The following is a 15,941-nucleotide window of genomic DNA, read 5'->3' as shown; positions in this document are numbered from 1 at the left end:
GGCGCGGAGCTTTTGCATACCATTCCCCTCCCACCACCATCCCATCCTGGGAGGCGGAGAGGGCTGCAAACTTTGCTCCAATCCGCAGCGGGCCCTCCCCGGGGTCCCCCTGCTGGGTGACCCGCCCGCCGCGGACTGAGTTGGTGGAACTTGCAAGGGTTCCGCGTCCCAGCCTCGGGGAGGCGAAGTACTCCGCTTCTCCCAGCGCTCCTCCTCCCCGTCCTCGCCCAGCCCGGAGCCCGGTGATAGGCCGAGCCCCGGGCGTGCATTGTGTATATGCAAACCAGCGCCCCGGCTCTCGGCTGCTGCGCGGCCCGGGCCGGGGCTGCGGCTGGGACCGGTGCAGTGGTGGGCGCCCCTGCCCGCGTCGGAGCCCCGCACTGTCATGCCCCAGTCGCCCCACAGGCGGCTGCGTCCTCGAGTCGCCACATAAGCGCTGCGAGGGGGCACGCGGAGGGGCTGAAGATGACGGTGCCCGCGCATGGGCCCCCGCTGATTGCCAACCCCTCCCGAGCCCGCGCCCTGCGCGGAGCCCGAGGCCGCCTAGGACCCGCCTTCGCCGCAGTAGCATCTGGAGCAGCAGCAAAGGCGGCGGCGGCGGCGGTGGCCGGGCCCCTCTCGCCAGCGCGTAAAGACGCGGCGGCAGCTCGGGGGCCGCCGCTGCCCCGGCTGCCATGAGTTGTGCGGAGGTGATGTATCACCCCCAGCCGTATGGAGCGTCCCAGTATCTGCCCAACCCAGTGGCAGCTGCAACTTGCCCCACAGCCTGCTACCATCCGGCGCCCCAACCTGGCCAGCAGGTGAGTCACCGACTGGGCAGCCGGCCGGGGGCGGGGGCGAGGGGCACCGAGAGTATCGGTCTGGGGCTCCGGAGACGGGTTGCTCCGAGGATGCTCTGGGACCTGCGGGAGCACCGCGAGCAAAAAGCCATGTGAAGAGAGGGGAGGAGAGGCTTGAGCAGGGAAGCACAGTGGGCTGGACTGGTGGGGAAGCGTTACCTGGCCGGGGACTTCGCTGAGCTGTTGTCGCCGGAGCTCAGCGGCTGCTCCTCACAGCCGCCCTGGCTCTTAGGGATCAGATCTCTGAAGCTCCCTACGGCAGCTGTTTTAGGACTATGTGAGTAAACTTCCTTTAAGCATACTATTTTGTTTCCTTTGCAAAGGTGCAATGTTTCAGGGGTTTTCTTGATTAAGAGGATGAAGTGTGCCATGCAGGTACTAGGCTGTACTGGGGGGAGGCTACCTGGACAGCAAGCTCTTGAAGAGATCTGGGACTTACGGTGAAACAACTGTTCCACTGTAACGTCTGTTTTGACGTTACTTCAACTTCTCCATGGAGTCTTTCTCCCTATGACTCTGGCTTAGAGGACAGAGATGGATTCCAGTGTTCTTCATTCATTTTCTAATCTCAGCAAGCACAGAGCTTGTTGTAGTAAGTGTTCAGTCTATTGACAGCAAGTCCCCCGGCTAAGAAGTAACTTTGGATCTCTGGATGTTGGGTCTCAGTGGTGTCGCGAGTAACTGAAAATGCCCATAAAAAGGGTCTGGGAAGACGAAATAGTTATTTTGGAGGGAGAGTAGAGTTCTGGGGAGTTTGGCTCAGGTGCCTTCGGACATTACTCTCTGGACACAACACAGGGGGTGCCAAGGTTTAGCTTTAGCTAGCACTACATTAAAGAAACGGGCATGTGGCAAGGGGCTGTACAAAACAGGGACTTCCTCAGATTATAGGAATTAGGGTGGGTTGATTTGGCAAAGTTCAAAAAACACACACAACTAGATATGTTTGAAAGTTACTATCCCTAGAATTTCTTTTTACTCTCTCAGGAACCATATGTTTTATTGTGGCTGTAAGAGTTAGATCTTTTTTTATTTTTTTTTAACTTTCTATTATTTATTTACTTATGTATTATTATTTTTTTTTTAGAGACAGAGACTCACTTTGTTGCCTTCGGTAGAGTACTATGGTGTCACAGCTCACAGCAACCTCCCGCTTGTGGGCTTAGGCGATTCTTTTGCATCAGATCTTTTAATTAAACTGGTCTTTTGATAGCTATATTTCCTCTCTTTCTTTGCTACTCTTTGGAAGGAATCAAAACTTTCTGTTTAGAATTTAGGGACTGTGAAATTCAGCTGATTCTGGAAGGGTGTATGCCCCAGATTCATCTGTGAAATAGTACCAGCTTACCTGGGACCAATTAAAGCAAAAGCGAAATTAGCCTTGTTTCTTATCATTTTTTTATTTTAAATATTCATCATTTCAAAGCGAAAATGGCTTTTGTAGAGGGAAATGGGAAAGCATTTTGTAATTTGTGGTCAAAGGTGACAGATGAAAATATTTTGATAATGCTGTTGCTTTTCCTTTGTCTTTAATTGTAAAAATATATAAGCAATGGAGAAAACGATGAAGGTTCAAGTCAGGCAAATGGAGCCAAGTGACCCTAGTGCTTGCATTTTATAAATACTTAGTCCTGGATCAGGCACCCTTTCCTTCATTTCTGAGACCCGAGGGCCTTCAATTATCAGTAGGAATGTGGATAAGCAACAGTCTCAAACTTTACTAAATATTTAGAAAGATACTTTTCCCTCCCTTAAAAAAAATAAAAAAGAATAGAAGTTTCAAATAACGTTTTATTTTTTAGAGATGTGAAATTAATTTTATTGAAATAAGAATCTATGGTGAGGGTTAGTATTTTAATTCCTTTTTTGAACTAGAAAATAAAATTTAGTATCAGAAAAAAATATAAACTACCAATTTACAAGTTTTTACATAAGAAATGACTCCGAATATTTTACCTAACTTTTGCAACGGCCCAAAATTCCATTCTTTTGTTAAAACCATCAAAATGCTGAAGAATAAACTTTCTTCTTCTTCTTCTTCTTCTTTTTTTTTTTTTTAACTTGATTTGTCTACATTGGTGAATTGTGTGATGATCAACTTCTGTTATATTTTGCAATTTTGTAGACATTGTTTAAGTAGATGTTAGGCTGAATCGACCACAGAATTTAGTTGAGACTTGTGTTCGGAAATTTTCTTGTCGCTTTTATTAAACTGGCTTAAGATTTCTTTTTTTTTTTGTCAAGTAACACAACTATTTGACCATAACTGGCCAGTAAAATAAAAAGAGACTTGAGACTGTGTAACTACTGTTCTTTTACTGTCAGGAGTTTATTTTGATGACCTACATTTTCTATTGAAAAAAAAAAGTAAATCAGGAAATTCTTATCAGGCTGACAGCATTTTTAGACTATGTGGTGTGTGGGCGAAGTGGGACTAATATTGACTTGGCCCTAATGCTGTCATCTGAGAATACATATTTTGGTTGTTTTTGCATTCCATAAGGTTTTATCATTATTATCCATGAAGATTGTTTTCTCCGTACATGGGAAGTGACCCCAAATAGCATCTTGCCTGGGAGACAGAAATAAGGGCTACAACTCCTACTGCATTTGAAGATTGATTTGTTGAGGAGGAAGAAAAAAGAAAAGGAACAAAAAAAGTAACAGAGTAATCAAAAAAGGTCAAGAGTTACTTATAAACTGCTAGAAAAGAGCATTATAGTTTTGTATTATTTCTGTATTCAATTGTAGTAATGCATTTTTACTATAGAATATAACTGATTTTTTCTACAAATCTGTATGGTTATATATAAATTACTATATGGTTCATTATGATGTACTTAAAACATATTTTCTCTCTTAATTTATGATCATGTAACTTTGAAAATTATTTTTGAGACAACAGAACTTTATCCTCCAGACATATAAATTCTCAGTTTTTCTCTTAAAAGCACCCATGTACGTACACTTGAAATTTTAAGTTTAGGTTTTTATTAAACATATGCATATGTAGTAGGTGGGTAATAGACAAATATCTTAAAAATGTTGTTAATCACATGTGCATTAGGCTGCACTCCAGTGTGTTCTTTAGCCATACAGTAGGCAAAATGAGTGAATGTCATCTGTAAATATAGCTGAAGAATAAATTTTATAGCCCCTATTATCAATTTCTAGAAATTGCATGGCTGTGAATAAATCCTATAGTATGCTCTTTAGAGCTGTGAATTACTGAGGGATGCTGAGTAACTCGTTCCCTTTGCCTACCACCTCTTCATAGCCTTGGTACATTAGTCCTTAACATCTCCTTCAGAGAACTCTTGACTCAGTCTCTCAGCACATGCTCTGAAAGCTGATGACACTGCAGAACATGTGTAGATGTGCAGAAAGGAATGCACTTGTAGTCCAGCAGTGATGGTCGGAACTAAAAAGAAATGTTTAAATATGTGTCAGGAAAAATTGAGGACAATAATATGAATTCATAGATTTCCTTCGCATTCAGTGAACTTCTCTGCTTAAATGAAGACAGCCTCTTATCTTAATCACCCCGCCCCCTTATTTATAATGTTAACCTTAGGAAGATACTTAAAGCAAGGCTTTGAGTTTAAAAATAAGACCGGAAACTTGTTTTCTAATTGTGCATAGGAGGTTTTAACACTTTGAAAGAGTATTTTACTCTCATCTCTTTAAGAATAACAGCGGGGTGAATCTGCATGCACATTTTTACTTAGAAGAATTAGGTGCCCTTGAAAGGCAGAACTCCAGTTAAAAGTTTTGTGAAGTGTTTTTTCAGACTTTCTCTGGACCCTGTCCCCTTGGTTAAGTCATAAAATTGCCCTGAAATTCTGTTCGTCAGAAGAACCTCCTGGAAAAGCATAACTTAAGCCCCTTTCTTTATAAATGAAAAAAATGTATATTCATCAGACAGAAATGCCTGGCTAAAGATTACAAAGATTACGGGTGACAAAATTAGAGCCACCCAGATCTCCTACTTCCCAGCGTAGCATCTTTCCACCGTACCATATAGTCTCTCAAGTCTTTTTTTTTTTTTCTTCTCTTGCACAATAGGTTTATTTTTGTATTTAGGTCCCCAGTCAACTTTTTTGATAAAGAAGATTAATATGTAGTAGATTCTTTGGCCTTGGAGTTTGAAATTCTTTCCAAGTCCTTGGTAGCGTACTTTTTAAGTTTAGGCATTCCAAAGGCTTTCTGCAAGCATTAGTATGATTCTAATGACTTATGCTATCCATGTTGCATCCTTGGTTGATGATGCGGAATGTTCACTTAGCCAATGAACATTTACTCTTCTAAAATAAAATATAGGAAGTTGTATTAACAGTCAGTCTTAAGTGCCTCATATATCATTGCTATGCCAACCTAAGTTGAAATTCATTAATGGGAACGAATACAATTATAAACTAAATAGTTTCAATTCATAGTCAACTTATTTAAGGCAGAGGATCTTTTTTTTTTTTTTACAACTGTATGTAAGGACTTAAGTGGATTTATAAGAATTCATACAGGACTTCTTTGAGAAAGAACAGCCCCTATAATTCCCTACTACGCAAATTAACTTGACTGCAAAGACTTAGAAGCTCAAAGTGCCCTACAGCTTCATGCTCCCAATAACTTTCCAGACAGAAAATTCAAAGCCAAAGGAAAAATTAAACTTTAAAATAACTGAATTATTGTCTCTGGCAGTCAACCAGAATGGAGAATACAATAATGATGTTAAGGGCAGAATTGTAATCTATAAAATCATACATGGGGAGGATATGTTCACCAAGAAATCAAATGCTAGGACAAGGTGATGCTCTGGAAATTTAAGTAAAGAGTATTTTGGCTAAATGCAAGGAAGTCCTACTTTACCTGGCACTTAGTAAAATCTCACATTTACACAGTTGAATATGGCATGGACATAACCCATAATATGGAGAACATACGTGTTTGGAGGAGAGAATTGTGTTCTCCTATGCAGCATTTATTCAGGCTGCTACAGAAGAGGGGGTGAGCTGACTATTTTTCTCTTGTGATCTGTCTATGCAAAGGGAATTTTCACTGAGAATAAGACTATTATGTTTCCTATGCCTGAGGCAGATTTTAAAGCAAATCTGTGAGTAAGGTGACTATCATTTTAAAACCTGGGTGCTCATTCACATAGGCCCTGTTTCTATCTTACTGAAAAAAAAAAAAAAAAGATTTTCAAAATGAATACATCCAGTAATAGGTAATGATTTAAGATAATACTTCCAAAAATAATTTTCTTTCAAGAAATGAAGGCATTCTAATAGCTGAATTTAATACTTTGGCAGAGACATAGCAAAAATGAAAATTAGGAGCAAAGCTCTGCTCTGAAGCTTTCAAAACGCACCTCTTTAAGCAGCTGGTTTTCTGCTTTGACTACTCATTTAGGAAGATCCTAAGAGTGCTTTGAACCATTTGATCCAAACAGCTGCTGCTAGAACAACTCATGAGTGCCATGTTTACTGATATTTCACTGGATACCAGATTTATGCCAGTAATTTACAAATGTGGTCTGAACTGGAGTAACTGAATCTTTTTTTTTTTTGCAGTTTTTGGCTGGGGCCGAGTTTGAACTCACCACCTCTGGTATATGGGGCTGGTGCCCTACTCCTTTGAGCCACAGGTGCCGCCCAGTAACTGAATCATTTTTCACTTGTCTGCTTCTTGCTTCTTTAGGGGACAAGAAAAAGAATGGCCTGAAATCAACAGGCGTCCTTTCCCCTTAAAATCATATCATTTTACTATGACCAAACTCTTGTCCTTGGAGGATAGCATAAGGAAACTATAAGGGTGTATTCTTTTTTGTTAATACGTGGATAGATAAAGGAAGCCCCATAACTAACTCTTAGGAATTGGGCTAGATGATCCATGCCTGGAAATGAATCAATCTTAAATGGTCTGATTTTTTTGGCTAGAATCCTGAGATATCAGAAGAGGTGGCCATCATAAGAAACAAAATTGTGAATGTGAGCTCCAGCATGACTTATTACGATATAGAATTGGACAAGAGCTCTGAGATAATTAAGACAAAATTCCTCATTTTCAGAAGCAAACTTAATAGCCAGAAGCTTCTGTGACGTTCTGAGACTCAATGAACTACCCTGTTTCCCCGAAAATAAGACAGTGTCTTATTTTAAGGTGTGCTCCCAAAGATGCGCTAGGTCTTATTTTCAGGGGACGTCTTATCTTTCCTGTAAGTAGGTCTTATTTTCGGAGGATGTCTTATTTTTGGGGAAACAAGGTAGTTTCAGTCAAATGCCTTTTCCCATTTCAGTTCTCTTTCTATTGTGTGACTTTTCCATCTGGGCTTTCTTAGAAACAAGAAAATTATCATTAATTTACCTAATGCTACTTCCTCAGTTTTCTTATTTTAAAATTTTAAAATACTGGCTACTTAAGAGAAATAATGTAATTAGTCATATGGATAAATCACGAGGCTTTCTTTATGTGCCATTGCATTTATAATATTCTTCCAACTATGAGAAGTTTGATTTCAGGGATAGGCCCTGAGTTTCCTTCTTGTGTCTCCACGTCTTTGCATAATTCCTGACATGAAGTGGGAATTAATTGACAATTAGATGAATGAATGAATAATAGATAAACTTCTAAAAGAATGAAATCATATCCTAAGTCTAGTGGTATGATTATACAAACAAACCAGACATCGATACTTTGGAAACTGTTGTTTCATTCAAAGAAGTTAGTTTGAGAGAGAAGACATACCCTCACAATGTGATCATTGCTAAAAACATTTTGGGAATGCAAATGTTCAATTGCCTCTAAGCCTGTGGCACATTTTTTTGAACATCATTAAAACTAAAAATTTTTTTATCCTTGTAAGGTAAAGGTTTAATTTTTGACAGTGATCAGAATAGTTTAGAAGCAAGAGTGTTTAAAATTATTTCATTGTATTAAATAATATTATTTTTGGTTTGCCGGGGCTCCTACTGTTAAGAAAAAAATACATATTGAGGTGTGATTATGTCTCAGAAATTGGCTCTGCTCACATTTCCAAAACTGGATTCCAGAAATACTGTAGACAATTGTATTATAAATAGGGTTTTCCAAAGAGACAATACAGTTTTAGGAATTAGAGTCAGTTTATTCTTGAATTACACATTTTTAAAAGCACAGCATTACTTGATATCCATACCTCTGATATATGTTTTGATCTCTAATTTTTTTAATTCTATGAATAACTTTAGGCTATTGTAGGTAGCCTGTGCAGCCTAGCTGACTTTGGTCTTCCATTTGTTTATTAAGTTAAGATATCATATAGAGACTCATTTTTTTTTTTTTTATAATCTGTTTTCTTGGCACATGCTTTATAGACAGATGAAAATAATCCCATCTAATTCCATCTCTGCCACTTACTAGTTAAATGATCCTGGCCAAGTAAATTAATTTCTGCATATGTTAATTGGGAATACTTATATTTGCATGTTAGGAGACAGGTATATGGAGTAAAATATACAAAATGTCTGTGGCATATCTTCCTTAATTTGACCCAACTGCCCATAATCTGATCCATCCTCCTCCTCTAGGCTAAGCACCAAAACTTTAAGTCTCTATGAGATATTTTTAAAAATTTGTTATCCAAGTAAGTTAAGAAAAGTGTGCTCAAAGAGCAATGTTCTACTTTTATGGACGCTACAATTTTTAAATATTTACCTTGGGCTAGTGGTCCCTTCTTATAATTGGCTCCAACCATGTTTTTGAACATCAAAGGATCATTGTATTTAAAGAAGATAGCCAGTAGAAATTTTTAAAAAGCTGTTTCTAAATAGCCAGTGGTTCCAATGATTCATTAAAATACTTTTTGTTTCCTTAGGAAAAAAGTTTCCACATACGCACAGTAATCATTTGGCGTTTTGTAGGCTTAAGCCTTGGGGAGTTAGTGGTATTTGGCTCCTGACATGGAAGTCTTTCTCTTGTCAGACAAATCCTTTCCCCTGCACATTCCTGCTAAAGTTTGTTGCTGTTGTGCCTAATGGCAGGCTTCGAGGTGGTTGAGTATCGTCTGCGCTGCCTAAGCAGACTCTGCTCCACACTGCTGCTTTCAACTCCTTGTGAGTTAGCTTTAACTTTGTACTATTAACCCATTCATTATTTCACCTAACTCCGGAATCATTTTTTCTGGAGAAAAATTGTCATTATGCAGTAGCAAGGAGAGATAAATGTGCAGTGAATCAATCATCTGTAGTCTGTGAAGTCCTTTCTAATGACTTCTTTATTTTGGTTAACATGTCTCCAGGGTCTTATAAGGAAAACATGAATATTTCCGAGAGATTTGGAAGGGTGTCGGAAGTGATTGTACATTTTGACATAAATATAACAAGATGACATTATGACCTCTATTCAGGCAGTGCAGGTTCTGATGATATGTATTTAATATCAATGTTGTGAATTTTATATATTATCCTCAAGAAAGAATGTAACACCAGGGAATTTCATTCCAAGAAGCAAACACCAAGTGAATGCAGAATATGGCAGAGGTACATACGAGTAAAATACTTAGTTTTTTTTTTTTTTTTTTAAAGCAAAGAATTGATTTACAGTGATCAAAGCACAGACATCAGAAAATAGTGGAGGCTCAAGAGTTTATGAAGAAGAAGACTAGGATGGTGTGAATGTCAGCATATGAATCAATTATTACTTAAATTGTGCTTCTGTTTTCTTGATGCTCAAATTTAATGTTGAAGAAATGCACGCGAATTCAAATTTCACTTTAGGTGGTTATCAGATCATTTTGATATGTTGAATTCTTATTTTAATCAGTGATATTGATTGCAATGCTGTCAATGTGTGTATATGTAGTGCTGTAGATATAAATATTTAAATTACTTACCTATAATTTGTGAGAATTAGCCTAACTTTATCTGAAAAAAAAGTGCAGGTGGGAATGGTAGACACTCTTATGTTCTGTCTAGTAGTAAGTATATCATAGGCTCCATTTCTGTTTTATTTGAGTCTCCATGCAAATGTACTGAATTAGTAAGAAAAATGCTTAAAAGAGCTGGAATAGAGAGAGAGAAAATATATAAATTTTATTATAATCATTCCAAACAAATTTTATTTAAATGGAGAATTCAGTGTAGATATTTCATACATAGATATATTGCATATAAATCAAATGCAATTTGATTATTGCATGTAGTAACAAGAATTTTTTAAAAGTAGACTTTTGATAGAGTCTTCAGAAACTCATTTAATGGCAGAATTTCCTTACTTTTTTCCCATGACATGTTGAAAAGTGCCTAATTTTTATACTGATTTTTTAATTAACCTAATTTTTTGGTTAACTTAATTATATACAACCATTCAACAATTGGTAGAAAACCCCCACAAAATTGTGTAGCATTTAAAATTATGTAATCTTAAGTAGGCTGACAATCTCTAACTTAAATTCAACTGTCATTATTTAAAAATTATGATATTTTATGATTGCTATTATTGATCATAATACTATTTTATATTTACATGTGTATCAGGATTTTCGGCTTTAAATCTGTTACATATACAATTAATTTTATTTCATCTGATATTTGATTACTCTTAATTAGAGGTAAAAATAAAACATCGCTTTTTTGAATAATTAGCTCAGCAGTGTTCTTTATTTAAAGAATAAATGTTTGAATTAAATGGATGAAACAATTATATGCAAAATTCCACTTTCACAAACTGCCATTGTGTGGACATTAACTGGAAAAAGAAATCATTTTCACGGATGATAGTGAACACTGTGGATAGGGACGCTACTCTCTGTACACGGGTTGGAATCTCCTTTCCGTGTAAACATAGTACTTCTTTCTAATGTGCCACAATATGTGGTAGAATGGATGCATGTGTGAAACAGTTTATGCTTGGGGTAAACATATATGTACCCAGAGAAATAGCCCTGTGATTTGACTAATAAATCATAATATTCATTTAATTGTATAATGGAGTTCAAAACTAGGGGTAACTATATAGGCTATTTAGTTCAGTTCCCTCATTTTATATATTACCCAAGTCACAGTGGTGTTTTTACTATTAAAGTTCAACATAACCATGTTCAAATCCGTGCAAAAGTAGATTATAAGAAATAAAGCCACCCAGTCATTTTAATCATCCATTCATCGGCAAGTCATATTCATTCTCAAGGACTGAATTATCTATTCATTGAAAAATTACAACCATATTGACACAAATTTTAAAGAAAAAGCAATACATGGATTTATAAATAACACCCTACAGTGATAACCGGCAGATCATAATATTCCCGAACATTCCAGGACTCACCTTATACAAGAACAATGTATTCATTGCTAAGGAAAGAGTTCCATTCATTGAATGATACATTGATAATCTGAAGCTATGGATTTCAAAGCTAGTAATTACATTAGAAACATAGAGTCTGGGTTATGTGTTTTGCCAACATTTCCAAAACTGCATATTCTGGAATGATTTTTCTTTTTCTACTCACATTTGTTTTCCAACATGCTTTTTTTTTCTGAAATAAGAAAAAAGGTCTGAGCAAGGGTCAGGCTTTGCAAATATACAGATGATACAGAAAGCTCACTTGGTTACTAGAATAATGTGCTTTTATAATTCTTAGCATTAACTTATACGTAATTCACTTTGAATTATTGATAATAAAAGTAGTACCTTCCTTCAACACACACATGCACACCTGTATTTACAACTGCCTGCTTGTATTTTGCATGCTGGCTCCCGCACGCCATGCTCTTTGACATTTGGCAAGTTACTTAACATTTCTGTGCCTAGGATATTTTTGCCATTAAACATGGGTAGTAACAATAACCATGCTATAGAGTTGTAAAGATCAAATGAAGTAATAAATGTAAAGTTGTAGAAAACCTTCTGACTCTACATATTAATTGTTATTATAATTATGATCATATTTTAAAACATTTTAAATTATCAAAACTTGGTCATTTTTGTTTGAATGGTTAGCCTTTGCTAGAATTTTGTATTATTTTGGGTAAGCTATAATAAAACCTTTTTTCTCTCTGTATGATAATGGTGGTAAGTGGAACATCTGAAAAATATGTTCCATGCAAAATGGATCTTCACACAGACTTATTTTGTCATTTCAGCTTGATTTTTGAGTTGAGTTCATCACATCTGCCAAATCCTTTTATAAGATGCTACATTCCTGTTTTTATTTTCGTTTCTGTCATTTATGAAAAGCTCTTTTCTTTTCCACCCACCACCAAACAGATCACCTATCCCCTGTTCCTCCCTGTCCTAAACTCCAATGTTGCTGTATATTCAATTTTTTAAAAATAAATTTAAAAAGAGAAGAAAAACTAGAAGGAATCAATCTGTCACTATTTTTTAAGTCATTTTACTTTTTATGTAGCTAGATTTAAAAATAATTCTGTTTTGAAATATACTATTTGATAATGAACTTTTCTGTTTGTTTGCCGAATTTGGAATCATAGACCTTTTTTTCTTTTTTTTTTTTTTTTCCTTGGTGTGGGAAGGAGGCAACTGAGCTGGGGAGGAAAAAAGATGGGAGTACAGCAGATGAAGAAGAATCAGTTTGCAAACATATGTTACTATTTAGATTCTTTTTTTAAAGTGAAAACTTAACTAGTTAATGCTTTCTTACAAACTGTCTTTGATACTGTGTTTTGTTTATTTCATCCCAGAAGAAGTTAGCGGTATACAGCAAGATGCAGGACTCTCTGGAAGTCGTCCTTCCCAGCAAACAAGAAGAAGAGGAGGAGGAGGAAGAGGAAGAGAAAGACCAGCCTGCCGAGATGGAGTACCTTAACTCGCGCTGTGTCCTCTTCACTTATTTCCAGGGAGACATTGGGTCAGTAGTGGATGAACACTTCTCCAGAGCTTTGGGCCAAGTCAGCACCCTTCATCCAGAATCTACCATTTCAAAAAGCAAGATGGGGCTAACCCCTCTATGGCGAGGTAAGAATTCAAAAGCAGATGCTCTCCAGGGCACTGGCTTTGTTTCGCAACTGCCTGTACCAGGTTCCAGCTGGAGCTTTGCCCCTGGAGGACGGATATCCACTTGCTTTATAATTTTTAAGGACAGCAAGGAATTTCTTTCAGACAAACAGCTGGATCAGTTTTGTCACATGTGGAATTCAGGGTTGAAAAGGATGCAGTCACACCCCTTAAATTCCTCTTGGAAAGTAGTGAGATAGCCCAACCAGCTTGAGTTTATAGTGACCAGACTGAGCTGTGAGGCACCATTCTTAAAGCTCTGCTGGCCCAATTTGGATCTCTAAATAATAGGCATGCCTAAATCAGCTTTTAAAAAATCAGCTCTTGCTCATTCCAGAAGGTGCTACGTGGTGACATAGCAGAGATCTGAGTCTAACCCAGGAATACAGACTGTAAAAGCCTTCTGTCTTCTCTTGACAGCCTTCTCTGCCTTGATTTGTTGTAGTATTAACTCTTTCTGGTGTACAATCTAGGCATTGTTGGCTACAACTAGTGTCTTTACCTTGGTAAAGAAGTGGTATGTTCTTCATCTTTATTTCCTTTTATAAGGAGGTCACAGAGATATGTTTGAATATGATTTCTCACTCACAGAAAATCACCAGGTGATGTATTAATCAGTGTAGTTAGAAGGGTAGGAAAAAAATACATCATTTCAATGATAGCTTCAGAGAAATGTGTAATGGTGATTTCTTCCAAACTCATCTGGTTATAAAAGTAGTTAGTGAAGTGCTGTTTCCAACAGGAACATCAGCATGCCATGGGAGCTGGTGAGAAGTGCAAATTCTTGGGACCCACCCCAGACCTCTGGGGTAAGGTAATTGATAATCATTGATATAGCACTATTAAAGACAGTTTGCATCCCTCACTTATCTCGAATACATAATATTAAAGGGAAATCCTTGGAGGCAGGGACAGGGAGAGAGTCACTCTTTAACAAGTGCCCTGGTGATCCCTCTGGTGAGGAAAGGCTGGTCCCCTGTGGTAGAGGCGCATGAATAGCGGCTACTCATGGGCTCTCTGGAGCAGGGGAGTGATTTTGCTCTATTGTAGGAGGTCTGGGCCACACTTGATGGCTGGGTGGGATCTGTAGATACTTATCTTCCTTTCCTTCCTTTTCTCTCCTCTTTCCCTTCTTTTATTCCTTCCTTTATATTTTAGTAAATATGAACAACACTAAACAGTGAATATAAAGGGGAAGAAAGAATATAAACCAAATGTCCAAAGCCTTGATATGGTATATTAGAAAATATGCTATTTATTTGATTAGTGAATTCATCGGGGTGGCTCTGAAGTTCTTGTGCAATTTTTTATGTGAAACTATTTTAATTGCCCATAAACCTTATACACATCCTACGTTGTGGGCTTTCTACAGGAACAGAGACTTAATCCTTGAAAGCCTAAAGTGCTTATGTAATCAACTCATGTTCCATTAGATAGCACATAGCGAATAATTTTAATAATTTGTGGAGAAGAAAAAGGACAGTGTCGGTGAATTAGATAGCTTTAACAAATAATTTGATGTATCAGTAATAAATTTCATCAGATAGTCAGTTCCAGAAAGCAATAAATACAATGTGTACTACTTTTCACATACTGATGTGCAACCTAGTTATCAAATAGGAAGTAGAACCTCAATTATATCTTGGTATGAGAATACCTATTGGGAATATTATAGTCAGAGCAGTTTTAAGTGGAATGTTGTATTATGTCAAATCCCTGCAATAATTCAGCATTTTCTCTATAATTTCCATGACACATTAGGGAAGCCCATTGAACAGATTTCAAATTTTTATATAGAAAGGGCAAATCATGATAATGTTTTAGTAATTATTGTTAGAATTTTCATGGCACCATCTTAAACTCAGCCTTTGAATCTGTCTCCCATTTCATTCATTGATGTATACAGCAAATATTTAATTAGCTCCTCCTATGTGTTAGGTGATGTTCTAGGTGCTGGGACTGAATCAATGAATGGGGTAGCTCATGGCTTTGATATCATGAAGCAAAGCCAGGAATAAACATGAAATTAATGACAGGCCAGGTGTTATTTTACTTAAGTTGATAACAAAAGCTCTCTTAGAGACAGTTATATTTGAACAGAAACCTGAGGGAAATAAGAGCACCCATCACATGGATATCTAAGGAAAAGTAATTCCACAACGGGGGAATAGCCAGTGCAGAGTCCCTGAAGAGGAAGAGAGCTTAGAATGTTCAATGGGAAACAAAAATGCTTCATGAGTAGAGTGAAAAGAAAAGTAATAAGTGGAGACCAGATATTTTAGAACTTTTCATGGCAGTTTGTCAGAGAATCCCGGGAGAACACAGCATGTTCTTCAATTCTCATCTCTTCTTCTCCTACTAAGGCTACAAATCTCATATCTGGTTATCAGACATCATTTTCCCTGATGCTCAAAATTATCTGAAATAAATATAAATTAGATGTTTAACTGGCTGAACTAAATGAACCAACTCCATACCATGTACCTGGAATTAGAAAACAAAAGTCTCTAGTAGAGAATTTATTGGTGTTTAGTTATATAAGATCTTTGGATACAATTTTCTTACTTATAAAATAAGGGGGTTGAATTAAGTTATTGTTAAAATCTTTGTGTAAATTTCTGTCATTTTTTGAATTTATTATTTACATTTCATTTGTGAATCAGAATTCTGCCATAGTTTTTGCGAGGATGAATTAGTCAATTTTACTTAAACATACCAAACTTGGATAGGGTCCTAAGAGAACCACTAAATGTAATCAGAAATATAGAAAATATTTTAAAGACGAGATACTATACTGTAAGGCTTACATGCCTAGCGAACACTTAGATCTAGTGAGAATTAAATATTAATTGGCAAAGCTACACAGGATTAGAAAATGTAGTCTCTGGAGACTGTTTGGCTTCAAGTCCTGGCCTTATTACTTTCTAGTTGCACTGTGATCTTGGATTAATAACTTAAATTCGCTCTAGGATCAACTTCCTCAGCTGTAACATGTGTTTATTGATACCTATCTACTAGAGTTATTGTAAGGATTTTTTGATCATGTGTATGAATAACTTTGCCCAGAAGCTTGACTCAAGTTGCTAAAGGAAAGTCGGATACTTTTTCTCT

At 37.3% G+C, this 15,941-nt stretch overlaps 1 protein-coding gene across 2 annotated transcripts in view; it reads left to right on the top strand.

The window, feature by feature from the left end:
- The first annotated feature begins 241 nt into the window (after positions 1-241).
- The window catches only part of VGLL3 (vestigial like family member 3), a 44,993-nt gene continuing 29,293 nt past the window's right edge, over positions 242-15,941 (top strand). The window contains exons 1-2 of one of the 2 annotated variants that reach the window (XM_053565210.1): positions 242-800; positions 12,521-12,791. In XM_053565210.1, coding sequence (XP_053421185.1) covers positions 675-800; positions 12,521-12,791 — 397 coding nt within the window. In that variant the 5' untranslated portion in view covers positions 242-674. Of the gene's footprint in view, positions 801-12,517; positions 12,792-15,941 lie in introns of both variants that reach the window. The other variant, XM_053565209.1, reaches the window with a different exon arrangement.

This window comes from Nycticebus coucang, chromosome 16, assembly GCF_027406575.1.
Source record: "Nycticebus coucang isolate mNycCou1 chromosome 16, mNycCou1.pri, whole genome shotgun sequence".
Lineage (NCBI taxonomy): Eukaryota > Metazoa > Chordata > Mammalia > Primates > Lorisidae > Nycticebus > Nycticebus coucang.
The sequence above is the reverse complement of the archived record's forward strand: the minus strand, read 5'-3'. Positions and strand labels throughout refer to the sequence as shown.